The 14,822-nt window shown below is 46.1% G+C and overlaps 1 protein-coding gene across 4 annotated transcripts in view; it reads right to left on the bottom strand.

Moving 5' to 3' along the window:
• Positions 1 to 6,166: 6,166 nt before the first annotated feature.
• LOC137154373 (solute carrier family 2, facilitated glucose transporter member 11-like) overlaps positions 6,167 to 14,822 on the bottom strand; it is a 29,069-nt gene continuing 20,413 nt past the window's right edge. For 3 of the 4 annotated variants that reach the window (XM_067549965.1, XM_067549963.1, XM_067549964.1), the window contains exons 7-10: positions 14,605 to 14,706; positions 8,875 to 8,950; positions 7,847 to 7,974; positions 6,169 to 7,495 (exon numbers count right to left, since the gene is read on the bottom strand). In XM_067549965.1, the coding sequence (XP_067406066.1) occupies positions 7,289 to 7,495; positions 7,847 to 7,974; positions 8,875 to 8,950; positions 14,605 to 14,706 (513 nt within the window). In that variant the 3' untranslated portion in view covers positions 6,169 to 7,288. Of the gene's footprint in view, positions 7,496 to 7,846; positions 7,975 to 8,874; positions 8,951 to 14,604; positions 14,707 to 14,822 lie in introns of all 4 variants that reach the window. The other variant, XM_067549962.1, reaches the window with a different exon arrangement.

Below are 14,822 nucleotides of genomic sequence, written 5' to 3'. Positions count from 1 at the left end.
CACACCAATATTGAGCTGGCACTATGTGACTGAAGTTAAATTTTACTTTCAAAGTTTTCAGTTAGCTAAAGTCTATTTCAGCTGTTGTACAAAGTTTAGAAGGGTTGGATTAAATATTTGAACCAATAGTTATGTCTAGTCCAATCAAATGAGGTGGTCTCCTTGATGAGGAACGTGCTTTCTTGAGTATTCACTACTTGGAGGAGCAATTTAGTGTAGGCTTGAATTCTAAATAGGATTCTGTTTATCATCACTTATTTTGTCTTTAATATAAATTGAAAATTAGCTCTGAGGAGTTATCTGGAGGAAGTGGAGAATGCCCTGGAATGGATGGAATTTGGGCACTGAACTATAGAACTCAGACATAAAAGTGATTAGTTCTGTCCCAATAGCTCTGCTGTGAATTGAAATACCCTATAAATTAGTCCTTACTTAAGACAATTGAATTGCTGTACCCATTTAGCAGTGGGCACAGTCCTAACTAGCTCTGCAACTGGCCATCAGGGTCTACCAGCAAAGTATTCAATACCAATTGAATTTTCTTTTTGAGTTTTTTACTAAGAATCATTGTTTAATATTCTTTCTCTAACTTTTGTTGTTTCTCTAAATCATTCTTTCTTAAACTGTCTCCCTGTGATGGGGTGCACAAACCCCGCAGTGGTGAGGGGAGGGTTAAGGAATTGCTCTGAACCCAGGAGCCATGCTCCCTTGCCCCTCCTGGGCATGCTTTCAGTGGAGGGAGAGTTCAAAAGGGAGCAGCTCAGCACAGTCTAGGCTGAGCAAGCAGAAGAGCAGTTGGGTGCTGCAGCCTCCTGCAGAGAAGCTGGTGAGGCTCCAAGTGGCAGGAACTGGGCCTCACAGTCAAGTTGCTGGCTGCCTTCTCTAATCCACAGACACTAAATACAATTCCTTGTATTTCTCCTGAAATATTCAGACTGCAAACACTGCTTCCATTGCTGAGTTTCCTGGCATAAATCCGAATTTGTTGTTGCATACTTGAAGGTCCAGCTCCTCCTGAAGTGTTTTCTTGATAATTCTTTCCAGCCATTTCATCATGTGACTTGGTAACTTGATGGGTCAGTAATTATTACGTTCTTGCACAATCTCCTCTAGACTTGAAGATAGAGACCAGTGAGTTCTTCCTCCGCCCGTTAGGCATTTCCTATTCACTATCAGTCCCCCGCAGATCAAACTGGAGTTGACCTGGTTAGTCATTCTAGCTATCAGTACAGGCAATTACTTAGCATCCATAATTCTACAAGATGCTTATCTGCATGTGCTGATTGCTCCACAGTTTCTCTTGTTCAGTTTTTCCCTTCAAACTATGTTGCCAGTACTATGCTGACTTTTTTCCCCCCTTTCTTCAACCTCCAGAGTTTTTACAAAACTCATTGCAGTTGTAGGAGTTCACCTTTGGAAGCAGGCAGCCACGGTTATTCACTGGATAGTTTGTGGGCAGTTCTCACTTTAGAAACAGGAGCAGCAGTATTCCTAACTTTTAAATCTCTTCCTGACCCTTGGTCTGATTGTGAACCTTGGCAAGTTCTCTGGCTCCTACACAGAAATTGATTTACCTTGGAATTCACTCCGCACAGACATCACAAACAGGAAAGCTTTTCAACACAGTCACCCATCTGGGAGTTCCAAGCTCTGCAGCCCTTTTCTTTTCATCAAGGAATACAATTTCTTGGCTTTCTTGTACTCTGGCTGTGGTCCTCTGGCTCCACTTCTGTCTTCTGCTCCTATAGTTGTTTCTTCTGTGAGGTGGAGCCAATCAGCAACAAAATTAGATAGTTCCAGGACTCAGATATATTAGAGAACCTTTCTGCCTAACCTTTCTCTGGATTGTTCTAAGAACAAACATGAACTTCTCTGGTTGTGAAGGATATGTGGATATAAAATGGCTTAGAAGAAATGATCCAGCTTTGAATTAAGGTTTCACATAAATTCTGTAAAGTTAAGACCTATAAAAAGGGTCTTATTCGGGTTTAGAATTCTTTAGGCAAGCCATGGTTGGTCTGGAATAGCAATCTTTTCATGGTGGAATATTAATTATTGTTTCTTAGCTGGTTAAGGTGAATCAGTGTCCAGGTCTCTCTTCCTATGAAGATGTGCTATGAATGCTATCATTACCTCTTACTGTATAATCTCTGCCATGCTGTTAATGCCTGCCGGCTTGTGTATGCTCCTTCCTTGCTCCAAGGGGATTTCTAAGCACTAAGTGGGAACATTCAAGAAATAATGCTGATAGATTCAGCAGTCATTTCTGTGAGCATTTATTCATGGTATTGCTGAGTGATGGAGAGCATTTTCCATACATCCCTTCAATCTGTGGAGCTTCAAACATATTTTTTTAATGTGTTGGGTTGGAGATTAACAGTAGATGATATTGGTAATTAACTTTTCAAAACCCTGTCTCACTAAGTTTGCATGGACTGAGATCTTAGTTTTTTTTGTTCATCTGTAATATTTTAGAATCAGTGCTTCAGTGGCAAATGACAATAAAGAAAAGCTTTTCTCTTGTCAGTCATGCCAGCAACGTTGTATATTGTCATCAAGTAACATTCTGAACAGAACGTTTAATTTTGAGGCTTCCTCCTTTTAGGGTTTCTTCATTTGTACAATTGCTATTACATTCTTTATTATTGAGTATGTGTCTTGATGAAGCATTTGTTTTTCAGTTAAGGTTCTTCTCTTTGGCATGCTGCAAAACATTACATAATCTCTTGTGTTGCTGAAATTTTTTTATCCCAGAACAACAGCTCTTCAATCAACAACCAGATCATAAAAGAATTGGGATGTGGAATCATAGAAATGTAATGCTAGAAGGGGCCTTGAGAGGACAATTAGTCAAGACCCCTGTGCTGGTACAGGACCAAGTGTACCTAGATTATCCATGGCAGGTATTTGTGTAACCTTTTCTTAAAAACCTCCTATGACAGGGATTCCACAACCTCCCTTGGAAGTCTGTTACAGAAGGTAACTACCCTTGGAACGGTTTTTCCTAAAATCTAACCTAAATTGCCCTTCTTGTGGATTAAGCCCATTACTTGTTGTCTTACCTTCAGTGGACATGGAAAAAATTTATCACCATCCTCATTATAACGGCCCTTAACATATTTGAAGACTTTTCAGGCTATCTTGCAGTTGCTATTTCTCAAGACTAAACATACCCCATTTTTTTAACCCTTCCTGAAAGGTCAGGTATTCAACCTTTTCTCATACTTTTTGCCTTCTGGATTCTCTCTAGTTTGTTCACATCTTTCCTAAAGTAATGGTGTCAGAACTGGATGCAGTGCGCCAGCTGACCAGAGCAGGACAATTTACTTCCTCATGTTTTATATATGACACTCCTGCTAATACACCCCAGAATGTTGTTAGCCTGTTTTGCTAGTGCATCGGACAAGTGCTGAAGCTGTCCAAAAGGAAGTTTCTTAAACATATGTCACCCTAAAGGAGAGATGAAGGTTCAAAGTTTTGCATTTTATATATTTAGTGTATGTCTGCACTGCAAGCTTCTGTCAGTGGTGTGTGGGTATATACTCTGGTGTCCCCCCAGTACAGGTTTAAGCACCAGTATAGATGGCGAGGCATGGCTTACTTGAGTAGAGTACAAACATGCCTGAAGGGTGTGGTTATCTTCCTAAGTACATACCTACATGGCTCTCTACTCACCCAAGGTGTGCTTTCCCATCTATAATGCTATTTTTAGCTGGGTAGTGTCCCATTGCCTCCTGGCTTCTGGAGCCCTTACCCACTGTGGGTAAAAACTCCAGCAATGGGGAGGTTCTAGGAGGGGGAGCAACTGAAGTCTGTCCCCATGACCATCTCCCTTCCATAATCTTTCACTGATATGTGTGGCTACACAGTGCAGAATGGATGCAGTTTGCTTTTCCCTGTGATGTGTAGCTATACACACCCTCCACGCAATTGAAAGTAGTATGTAGTGTAGTGTAGTTTAGTCACAACTGCCTAAAACCTTATCTTCTATCCAACTTCTAAATTGTTCTCATGGGGAAGTTCTTATGTTTCATTGCTTTAGTTCAGTCTTTTTTGAAGGATATAAATCCTTGATTATAATATGGATACCATACTGTTTAATCCAGTTAGTTAGCTGTATTTACTCAATAGCATCTCGGGCCTTGTCTCAACTATAAAGATAAGTTGACCAATGTTAGGTCAATTTACAGCCACTGCATTAATTACTGTGGTGGCTGATGTCCACATACTCTTCTTGAATTGCTGGTATACATCTTCACCAGAAGCACGTCCACCAGCCTAAGAGGGACAGTGGGGAAGCTGAGAGCCTGAGCCCTCAGCTACGCAGCTCCCTGTTGGGAGTCCGGCTGCCCTATGGGCTCCCAGTGGGCTCCCCGCCGTTTGCCCCCAGGAGCTGGGGGAAGCCGCCCAGGACTTCTCACCCCCAGGGAGCGGGGTCCAGCTGACTCATCTTCTGGCTCGGGAGGAGCATTTCAGTGTGTACATCTCCTCTGTTTTTGTCAACAAAAGTCAGGTCTGTAGTGTAGACCAGCCCTAAGTTTACTATCTGGTCAAGTTCACCTTTTAATTTATTTCCCAGGACTAATGGGACTTTACTTTTTTTTTCTTGGCTGCATTCTGGAATCTATATCTGTATGATGTATTACATTCTTAATGCACCCCAGTACGTTGAAAACAGTATCAAATTCCTTAAAATCTTTAGCACCTTGTTCTACAGCACCTGATTTGATCATCTGCATTTGCAGACTGCTCTTCAGCCCAAGCACATGATGTGACACTGTAACTATTTCAGATTCTACTGAGTGGCATCTTTCCTTACACAGAAATGGCAGTGTAGCTTTGCTGCATTGGCTCATTTTGTGACTTCTATATCAAACAAACTTACTGCTTTTTAACACTGTGGTGGTTACAAACATTTTTAGATTTGCTTGATATTATTGTATTGCACTCCACGATAGGTTTTGAAATTCACTTTTTGTTCATTTCTTTTCAGTACAACAAACAAATCTATTATGGAACCTTGCTTTGTGATTATGTGAAGGGATCCAACAAAGCTCTTCCTGTATCTTCTTCATCATCAGAACTTAGTCCTCCACTTCTGTGTCTATGAATGTATTTTGGTTCGTACTACTTTGTGAAGAGAGTAACTCACTTCTGCAGAATGTTTGCTCTTATTGTATGATTGACACTGCTATCCTTGTTCTTGGAAACCTTTTGTGTTTAAATTACTTCTGCATTTATAGCAATCAGATATGGTCTCTTACCCTTTTATTCTGTTTGTACCTTAGTATGCATTTTTAATTAGATACCCTTCACTTTCACTACTTTAACACTTCAATTTAACACTAATTTGGGAAGCATAGTTTTCACTATTCCTACTAATAGCTGCAGTTCTTTGCAAAACCAGTTCTATTTCTTGTAATTGCCTTGTTTTAACCTAGTTCTTGGTAAGGTTGCAAAGATTGTCACAGTGTGAACAAGTCACAGATAGTGTTATTTTCCTGTCTGTATGTGATTATTTTTCTGTGTCTGTGATTCTCTCCATTGCGGTGGCTTCTGTGTCCTGCCAGGCTTTTCCTGGCTTCCCACTCCAGGCATTGTGAACTTGTCCACCAGGTCATGGTACTGCTCAGGTTTGGCCCATCTGAGCCTCTGTAATTTTTTATAAAAAATTTAGATTCTATTGTGTTAACTGGTCAAATTTACATGACTTAGCCTTACTGTATAGGTCTGTAGCATGGTCTCACCTGACAGCTGATTTCTTTTAAAGAATATGACTTCCATATTATTTTGGATAACTATCGATCTAGTTTGTAGTCCCTTCGTGCTTCCATTGGAGCATAGTGTAGATTTCCAGTACTCTAGACCTGTTATGCACAGTAATGTGGCTATTTCACCCTCAAGAAGGAGGGGAGAATATGCTGTATTAGAAAACTGCTGCCAAAACGTGCATTTTTCAGATTTGACCTGTGCTCCAGACATTTGTTCCAGTCAGTTGTTTTTGTTAATGTTCCACTTGCTGGTGAGGATATTCTGAGTAACTGAGATCAGGGAAGTGACTCAGCACAAATTTGCTTCGGTCATGCCATGCCATTCTTATGCATTCCAAACACTTTTTATATTGTTTACATTGAATTAAAATATTTTCAGTAGGTCTGGCTGGAAAACAAGAATTATTTCTTAAAAAATTAGGTTTCAGAATTTTTTCATTTTAATTCATAATGAAAACAAGATCTTCTGAAATGTGTTGCAAAAAAGAGAGTGATAGAGACACCAGAATAGACAATAGTCCAGCGAGCATCCCCACACTAGGGGATGTAGGTTCAAATCCCTTTTCCAGATCAGTGTCTGTCTTTGTCTGGCCAATGGATATTTAATTATTTACACAAAATGGAACAGCTCCAACAGAATGGGGAGCAAGAGTGAGATTGACTCAGTGGTGAGCATTCACCTGGGATATAGAACACCCAGATTTGAGTCCCTGACATAGCCCATTGATTAGGGCAGTCTCCTGGCACTTGGGAGACCCAGGGTCAAGTTGCTGCAGAAATCCCATCCTGGACCTGATAGTACCCATTTGTTGAGAGGGTTTATCTGTCAAAAAAAAAAACCATTGTCAAACTCTTGACCAGCTCTTGTTGTCAGTGACTGGACAAGGTTTAGAATGGTTGGATTAAGTGTGTAAGCAAACAATTGTGTCTGACCTGTCCAACATGAATTGTGGGACAGGAAAAATTATGATACTTCAAGACTACAAACCTAAGTGACATTCTGTTGGTTTTAACATCATTTGGCTCTCAGATTCAGTATTGTCTGTGAGTTACCCATTTTGGATGAACGTGTGCTCTGTCGACATGCTTAATGAGCCATAGGACAGCACAGTGAAAGTGACCAACAGGGTAACAAATTTCAGGCATCTAAACTGTCTTATTTATTGCAAGTCCAAATTGTCCTAGTCTCACTACGATGATATTACATAGGCAGAATTAAGGTTTGGGTGACATTAAAAGTATGCCAGTACACATCTGATTTGTTTTTGTAAACTGGAATCTTAACTTGAAATGCACATTACAATGTAACTGGTGATGGTGTCCATTAGATACAAAAGGACATTCATGTTATTGAATCACATGCGGGTGATCTTCTATGAAGGCTGTTTGCATGAAGAAATGAATATGGAAAACAGAGTAACAGGAGTAAAATATTAAAGCTAACATGCTTTTTTTATATTTGTCTGAGCGTGACATCATTTTCTGTCCCTGTAAGATGATACTCCTCTTCTGTCCAGTCATAACTTGGTGCATGTGGTATGTTTGTCAGGGGGATTCTCTCCCATGGACTGGGCATATTTCTTCCTGAAATTTAAATGATTGAATTCCGCTTTGATTTCCATGATTGATTTGCCTTTTGTTTCTGGGAGGAACCGATAGATGAGAATCCATGAGACAGAAATGAAGCCCGTAAAAATGAGGAAGCAGAAGGTACCAAGGCTCTTCTGAAAACCAAAGGAGAGACGAAATAAGTAAATTCTCTTCCCTGTTTAGCCTGGACTGTTGTAGCTTGGAAATAAAAGATATCTTAATTTCAAATGGTGATATGTAGGACAATATATGGCACTCGATGAAGGGAGCAAGCTCAGACCCTTCACCCGAGTGATAAGGTTTGATATCTGTGATAAGTCATGTCTACCCATGGCAAGGAAGCAAGAATGTTAGCAAGAAGCAAGAAGGCTTCCTGGTATGCCAGTGTTCTGTGATGCCATTGCTTTGGCACAGAAATATTCTCCACATTTTTTTTTTTTTTGAATCAAGCACTCTCAAGAAGAGCTCCATTTAGAATCACTTACCATTATATATGGGAAAATCATCCCAATCACATAGAGTCCTACCCAGTGGAGAGACATGGAGATCGTTAATGCGGATGATCTGGATGACTGGGTAAAGAGTTCAACAATGACTGGGAATGAAGCTCCAGCTGGAAGAGAAAAGATTTCTCAAAATAATAATAAAATAGTAACAATAAATGCTTGTTCATTTCTAAGCTATTTTAAATCCAGTGAAATTTTAGTATAAAGATTACAGATATTAAACTGAAATCCAATTTCACACCAGTTTTAGACTTGTATAACTCCATTGACATCAGTGGCATTACCACTAGTTTACACTGGTCTAAATGGGGAAAAAAAGAATCAGAGGCACTGAATGCTAATCCTCCATGCACAGTCAGTAGTATTTTTAGTGGTAGGGTTTTTTTCTGTCTTTCCAAGTGAAGGAATTCAGATTTGTCACTGGTAAACTTCCTTCCCACTAGCTGTTTTTGATCAGTGCCACTTCAAAGAACTTTTCTTGTTTAATTTTTATTGCAGTAAATAATCTAGCCTCTGACACTAAAGAAGTTATAACAGTAAAAGTTATAGAGATGTGATCCCATCAAGATCATGCTATTAACATTCACGTATAAGAGTTTTTATATTTCATATTTGATCTACAGTGACATTCTTAAGAGTGTATAGTTAGTGGAGTTGACTTTCAAAGTATTCCTCCATTGTAAGGGTGTTTCCCAGGCAATACAGAGCAGCTAGAATGGCTCTAGACTGTCGGCACCCAGTGTAGAGGGAAAGGAAGGGATGTGGCTAGAACATGCTGCCTAGAATGGCTATTAGGCCATTCCTAGGGGTGATGGGATGAATAGTAATTCTTAGAATTAATCTGAATACCAAATGGTCACTATAATTGTGTGAAATATTATAAATATTATATTTTTAGTTCAACTTATGTTGAACTTAATTTGTTCAGTTTTCAGTACAGTCCCTTCATGTTAGTGTATTTAGATTCTTTTTCCAGCCTCCCTCTCACCTCAAGTTTATGTACAAACCTGGTCCAGTTGCAAAAATGAAAATGAACAGGAAAATCAGAGCGATACTGCAGTAGGGCATCCAGAAGAACTGATGCTAAAGGGGAAGACCAAAGGACAGCAGATAGTGTTTGTTAATACCTTAATAGACTACCATGATGATTTCTTGCCAGCATGATTTGGAAAAAAAAAAAAAGCTTACTTACCAGTAACTGATGCTCTTCGAGATGTGTTGCTCACGTCCATTCTACTATAGGTGTGTGCACACCTCCGTGCATGGCTACCGGAACTTTTTTCCCCTTAGCAGATCCCGTAGGGCTGGCTCCAGCACCCTCAGGAGCCCCGCGCACATGCCGCGGTATATGAGGCACTGTCGGCCCTAAGCCCGCTCAGTCCCTTCTTTCCGCCAACTCCGGTGGTGGGGATGGGGGTTGGGTTGTGGAATGGACATGAGCAACACATCTCAAAGAACATCAGTTACTGGTAAGTAACCTTGTTTTCTTCTTGGAGTGATTGCTCATGTCCATTCCACTATAGGTGACTAACACGCAGTACCTTGGAGGTGGTTCGGAGTTAGCGGTGAGCTGCTTGCAGCCCAGATCTGCTGAAGTCCACTACTTCCCATGCCTTGGACAGTGGCTTGGTGGGAAGTGAAGGTCTGTACTGCCAGCCTGGCAGCTGCTTTGCAGATGCCCTGCCCTAGCACTTCCGCTAGGAGGGCTGTAGATGGAGCTTGAGCCCTGTTGGGTGAGCTGTGGTGGCGCCCAGAAGCGGCACCTTCACCTGCTCATAGCCGAACAGGATTCAGGGAGTTATTCACAAGGAAAATGTGCTGGTGGAGACCAGTGAACCTTTCATCTGGTTGGATGCTGTGAGGAAGAGCTGCACCACTCTCCATAACGGCCTTGTACATCTGATGTAGAAGCCAGGGCCCCACTCGCGTTCTAGCGATGATTTGCCCAGTCTCATTGGACCAGCCCTTGGGCCGGAGGGTCTGGTGAGGTCTCACTGAACCTTATCTTATAGACTACAGTATGAGGAAAGAGCTCTGATCCTGGAGACCTTCCTTGCTGAGGTAAACACCTCCAGGAAGGCCACCTTCCTGGTTGGCCAGAGTAGAGGGCATGAGGCCGTGGGTTTTGGGGGGGCCCATGGCCCAGGAAGGACCAGGTCAAGATCCCAGGGAAGCCCTGGGTTGCGGGCCTCCGGATGGAGCCTCCCACACCCTTCAGGGGTCAAACTGCCATATGATGGGTGGGCTGCAATCCCCCCTCGAGTGACTGATGGAAGGCTGATATGGCTGCTAGGTGGGCCTTCAGGGAGGCCACAGTCAGTCCCTGGAGCTTTAGCTGCGGCAGGTATTTCCTGGCTCACCTATACTGGTGAGAGGCCGGGCAGAGTATCTCAGGACTGCTCCCGGCAGGCAACAGCCACTTCCACTTAACCTGGTACACAGCCTGCGTGGAGGGTCTCCTGCTACCCATTGGTACACACTGGGCTTGTTCTGAACGGCTTGTTCATCACTTCTCGGCCACCAATCTATCACTCCCCAAGATGTCGGGGATCCAGGTCTGGGCACCATAGGTGACTGTGATCGTGGGAGCTGGAATTGCACTGGCTTGGGGGCTCCCGAGGCAGGCGATTGAGAAATTCAGCACATCCTGAGGAGTTGTTCACCAGACTCAGGAGACTCAGGCTTGCTGCTGTTGGGTTATTACTATTTTGGGGGGGGAAGGGGGATCGTAGCCCCTCAGCGTATGAGCTTCCTACTCGAACTGTATCCTGGGGCTGTGACTGAAGTGGCCTATGCGTCAGGCTAGCTATCCTCACCGCATAGGTGCAGGCTGCTCTGTCCACTGTCAGCAACTTTTGGCTGTTGTCGTAGGGCATTTGTGCACATGGCCCATCCTGAGGGAATCTGTCCCACAGCAGGGTGAGGGCAAGAAGGTCTGGTCCGGGAAGCAACCAGTCATGCCCATGCATTCCATAGGTTGTACCTGAATTAACATGAACTTTGTGCGTTTACCAGCAGGACCCCACCAGTCGCAAGAGATGCCTGACCGGCTCATTCTGCCCCGGGCTTGGAACCTGGGCCTGTCTGGGTGGACCAAGCCCATCAAGCGTGCAACTACCGCTGCCCGGCCTTCAGTAAATACCGTTGGCCAAGTAATAGACCGCGGGGTAAGCCATAAAGCATTAGAGGGGGTTACCCTTATGAAGTGGGGGAGCCTTTGTGGATGTGCGTCCCTGACATCCGGGGTGGCATACGGACCTCCTGTTCCCACTGCTGGAGCTGGGGGGAATCATGCGAGACTTGAGCCCCTTGTTTGGTATTTGTGTGACAACCTAGGTCTGTCACCGTCCTCAGACCCCCCCCCCTTTTTTGGGGGGGATGGGACGAGGAAGTACCTGGAGGGGGACCTCTCCCGCCATCACCTGCGGGGCCTCTCCTGCTGCTTCTGGCTGAGGCAGCCTCGACCTCCTGCCCTAGCTCGCCAAGCTATCTCAGGGGCCCAGTGGGCTGAATTCTGGCTCACCCAAGCCTAAAGGAGGGTATAGGCTAGGGCGCTGCCCTTACATTCACCAGAAAGAGGGCCTTTCCGATTGCCGCATAGCCGAGAGGACCTTTACTGAGGGCCTAAGGAGCCAGTCAGGGTGGGTGGTATCTTGTAGACCCCTGACTCTGTCCCCTTGCCCATAGGTTGCAAGACGGCCGTGGCTGGTACCTCCACTGCTGCTGTCTCTGGAGACCTGCCTGACACCTGAAGGTCTGTGGTGCATAGCGGCCCAGGGAATGGAACATGGTTTAGGAGTCCCTGGGACCATGCAGTTCCACCCCCATGTGAACGAAGAGAAGGCTGACCCGTCAACGGCAGAGCCCTTGATGTGCTGCTAGACCTTTTTAGAATAGCCCGGGATTGCAGCCACCAACCTCCGGGCATGCTGATGGCGGAGGGAATGGCTCTGCCCACCAAATAGGCAGCAACTGAGGGTGGCATGAGCGCTGCTCTAGCTCCTGTGGTACCCTGCTCTGCAATGGCCTACAGGCTCAGCATTTGCCACCGGGCAGAGCCCCAGCAAAGCGGCTCACTGAGTCCCCCAAGGAGCTCACCATCCACTTGCTGGTAGTGCTAATGAATAAAGTTTTCCCAAACAAGTCTGGCTTGCAGTTGCCTTTGTTGTCTGAGGTAGAGCCCGTCTGCCCCACTTATCCCTGTGGCTGGCGGCAGCCGCCACCAGGGACCTGGGGCAGGGTGGTAAATAGTATTCAAACCCCTTGGCTGGGCTTAATACTTTTCATGGCTCATTTAGGCATCGGGGTACGGAGGAGGGGGTTTTGCCATGAGACCCTCACTACGTTGGGTGCCCCTTTGTAGGCCAGGGCGGCTAGGACTCTGTGGAACCCCTTGGTAACATATTAAAGGTTGTCTGATGCCCCTTTTGCTCCTTTGCCTCCAGCCCGCAGGTGGAGGCCACCTCCTGAACAGCTCCCGATGTGCCCTAGAAACAACCAGGTTCAGGAGCGTGCTTCATCTGGAGGGGAGGGGCTGCAGGCCACAGCCCTTCTTCCCACCAACAGCTGGTCCCCACCGAAGTCGCTGCCTATGGGGCCAAGTCGTTGTCCGAGGGCACTCGGTGTCCTTGTACTTGAGGCCCTGAGTGCATCCCTGAGGGGTTGACAGACGGTGGTCCCGTCTCCCCCTGGGAAACCCCTTAGGCCCTCATACAGCCCTTGCGGTGACCATTGCCTTTGAGGCCATCTGCCTGGGGTTCTGGCACCTTCGTTGATGGTAGCTCCCCCAGGTACTGCATCCCCAAAGGGACACTGAGGAACCATTGACAGACCACTGCTCGGGCTGCCCAAAGCCTCTTACTGTGCAGTACTGTCGCTCCAGAGAGCGACCCTTCAGTGATAACCACCTTGACTACCAGGCTCGTCATGGGTGCCGCGGCTGGAGCAGGGGTATGGACCATGCTCCGGTGAGTTGGGGTGACCTGGGCACCATCCCTGCACCAAAGACTTTTGGCACTCTGCATGCGTCTCGGCGCTGAGTCAAGCTCCAGCGACCAGCTCTGCCCGGCCTCGGTGCCGAGTTGTCTCCAGCCACCGGGCTTGGCGCACCCTCGGTACGGGAGGCGAGACCTCTGTGCTGAGGCTGTCTCTGGCATCCGGACTTGCCTTGGCGCAGGGCGAACTCCTTGGTACCGGTTTTGTCTCTGGCATCCGAGTAGTAGCAGCCTTGGTACAGGGGGTGAGACCTTGGTGCCAAGGCTGTCTCCAGCATCTGGGCTTTGCCTCGGCACAGGGGGCATACTCCTCGGTGCCGAGCCTGTCTCCGGCTACTGGGTTCTGCACCGCCCGGTGAACACCTCGGTGCCGAGTCCGTCTTCGGCATCCGGGTTCTGCACCGTCCCGGCTCCTCGGTGCCGAGACTGTCTCCGGTGACCGGGATCAGCACCGCATACTTGCTGGCAAACTCTTCTGTGCCGGAGCAATAGGATGGACCTCACCCGGTGCCGGGGGGTCGAGACTGGTGTTGAGCGGCCAACTTTGCTCTCCATCTTGATGCAGGTCGGTCTGGCTACTGTGACCTGGGATGACTTCTATGGGAGCGATCCTGCTCTACTCTAGGAAACCGGTCTGCAGGAGATCTTCCTCCCCTTACCAGGGATCTCCTGGGCCATTCAGGGGTCCCAACGTGGGCTTCCCCTTAACGTCAGCCCCTTATCTCTTGTGGAGCTATGGGTGGTGACAGCATATGCAAGGCCAACAAGGCTCTTGTTGCCCTTTGGGCACTGAAGTCAGTAAGTGCCAAGGTGCTCCCCAACTCCGCGAATCAGGGGAGGCTCCCTGGCTGGAGATGCTGGCTCCGGCAGCGGGTCTCCACGATCTGACCTCGGTGTGGATCGGTGCTCCATCCTGCCTACTCCAATGGTGTGGGGGAATCCGAGTGCTTCCGTCTCCATGGTGCCGAGTCGGGTCGATGCCGACGGAGATCACTGTACCGGCGGCGCATTGGATACTGCAGCAAAGCGGTTGGCTCGGAGCCAGCTCGGGGCTCTGAGCCAGGCTTTCATGCGAATTTTCCGGAGGTCAGAAAGCCTTACGATCTGCTCTCTTATACAAAGAGCTTCCCTGCCACGCTTTAGGCAGTGTGGGTCAGTTAGCAGGAGAGCCTTCCTGCTGGAGAGCACGGCTTGAAGCCAGGCCACCGGAGTATACTCGCTCCCGGTAAAAAAAAACTAAGCTAGACTATCTTCAAGTGTCTAACTACCACTACAGGAGTTACTAACCTAACTAACTAACTAATACAAAAAACCTAGTTTAAAATTTAAACACTGGGAATAAAGTGCTTGCAATGAAAGCGCAGGCAGTTCCAGTAACCGCCACAGGCAGAAAGAAGGAACTGAGGGGGCATAGGGCCGGCATGTGCATGGAACTCCAGGGGGCACCAGAGCCGGCCCTATGGGATCTGCTAAGGGGAAAAAAGTTCCGGTAGCTGTGCACAGAGGTGTGCACACACCTATAGTAGAATGGACATGAGCAACACATCTCGAAGAAGAACCTTGATGAGTCTGTCTGAAAATACTTTTCTCTCCTTTTTTGGAGGAAACTGTTCTGAATGTTACAAATAGAACATTTAAGAACTAACTGAATGAGTGCTGTAGATATCGTTTCTTCCTGCAGACAAGAATCTCAACTAGGACTATTATTGGTAAAGGACACAGAAAAAGGGAGCATTTCTTTACCTGCAGGGAGAGAATTGTCGTGAGGAGCACCAGCACAAAAGCCATCAGTCCATATCCCCACAACAGCAACATCCTTCTGCCAAACTTATCAATGATGAGGCTCTGAAGGACACAAAATTCAAAACTGGTAGTCAGACACTTAAAACTGCCTTTCCTATTTTTCTTTTGTATTTGTATTCTTCACCAAAATTTATCTGTCTTGCATGTAATAGGCCCAT

The sequence above is a fragment of the Emydura macquarii genome, unplaced genomic scaffold (genome assembly GCF_026122565.2).
Source record: "Emydura macquarii macquarii isolate MOO-44397 ecotype Brisbane River unplaced genomic scaffold, CSIRO-AGI_Emac_v2 contig_1254, whole genome shotgun sequence".
Lineage (NCBI taxonomy): Eukaryota > Metazoa > Chordata > Testudines > Chelidae > Emydura > Emydura macquarii.
The sequence above is the reverse complement of the archived record's forward strand: the minus strand, read 5'-3'. Positions and strand labels throughout refer to the sequence as shown.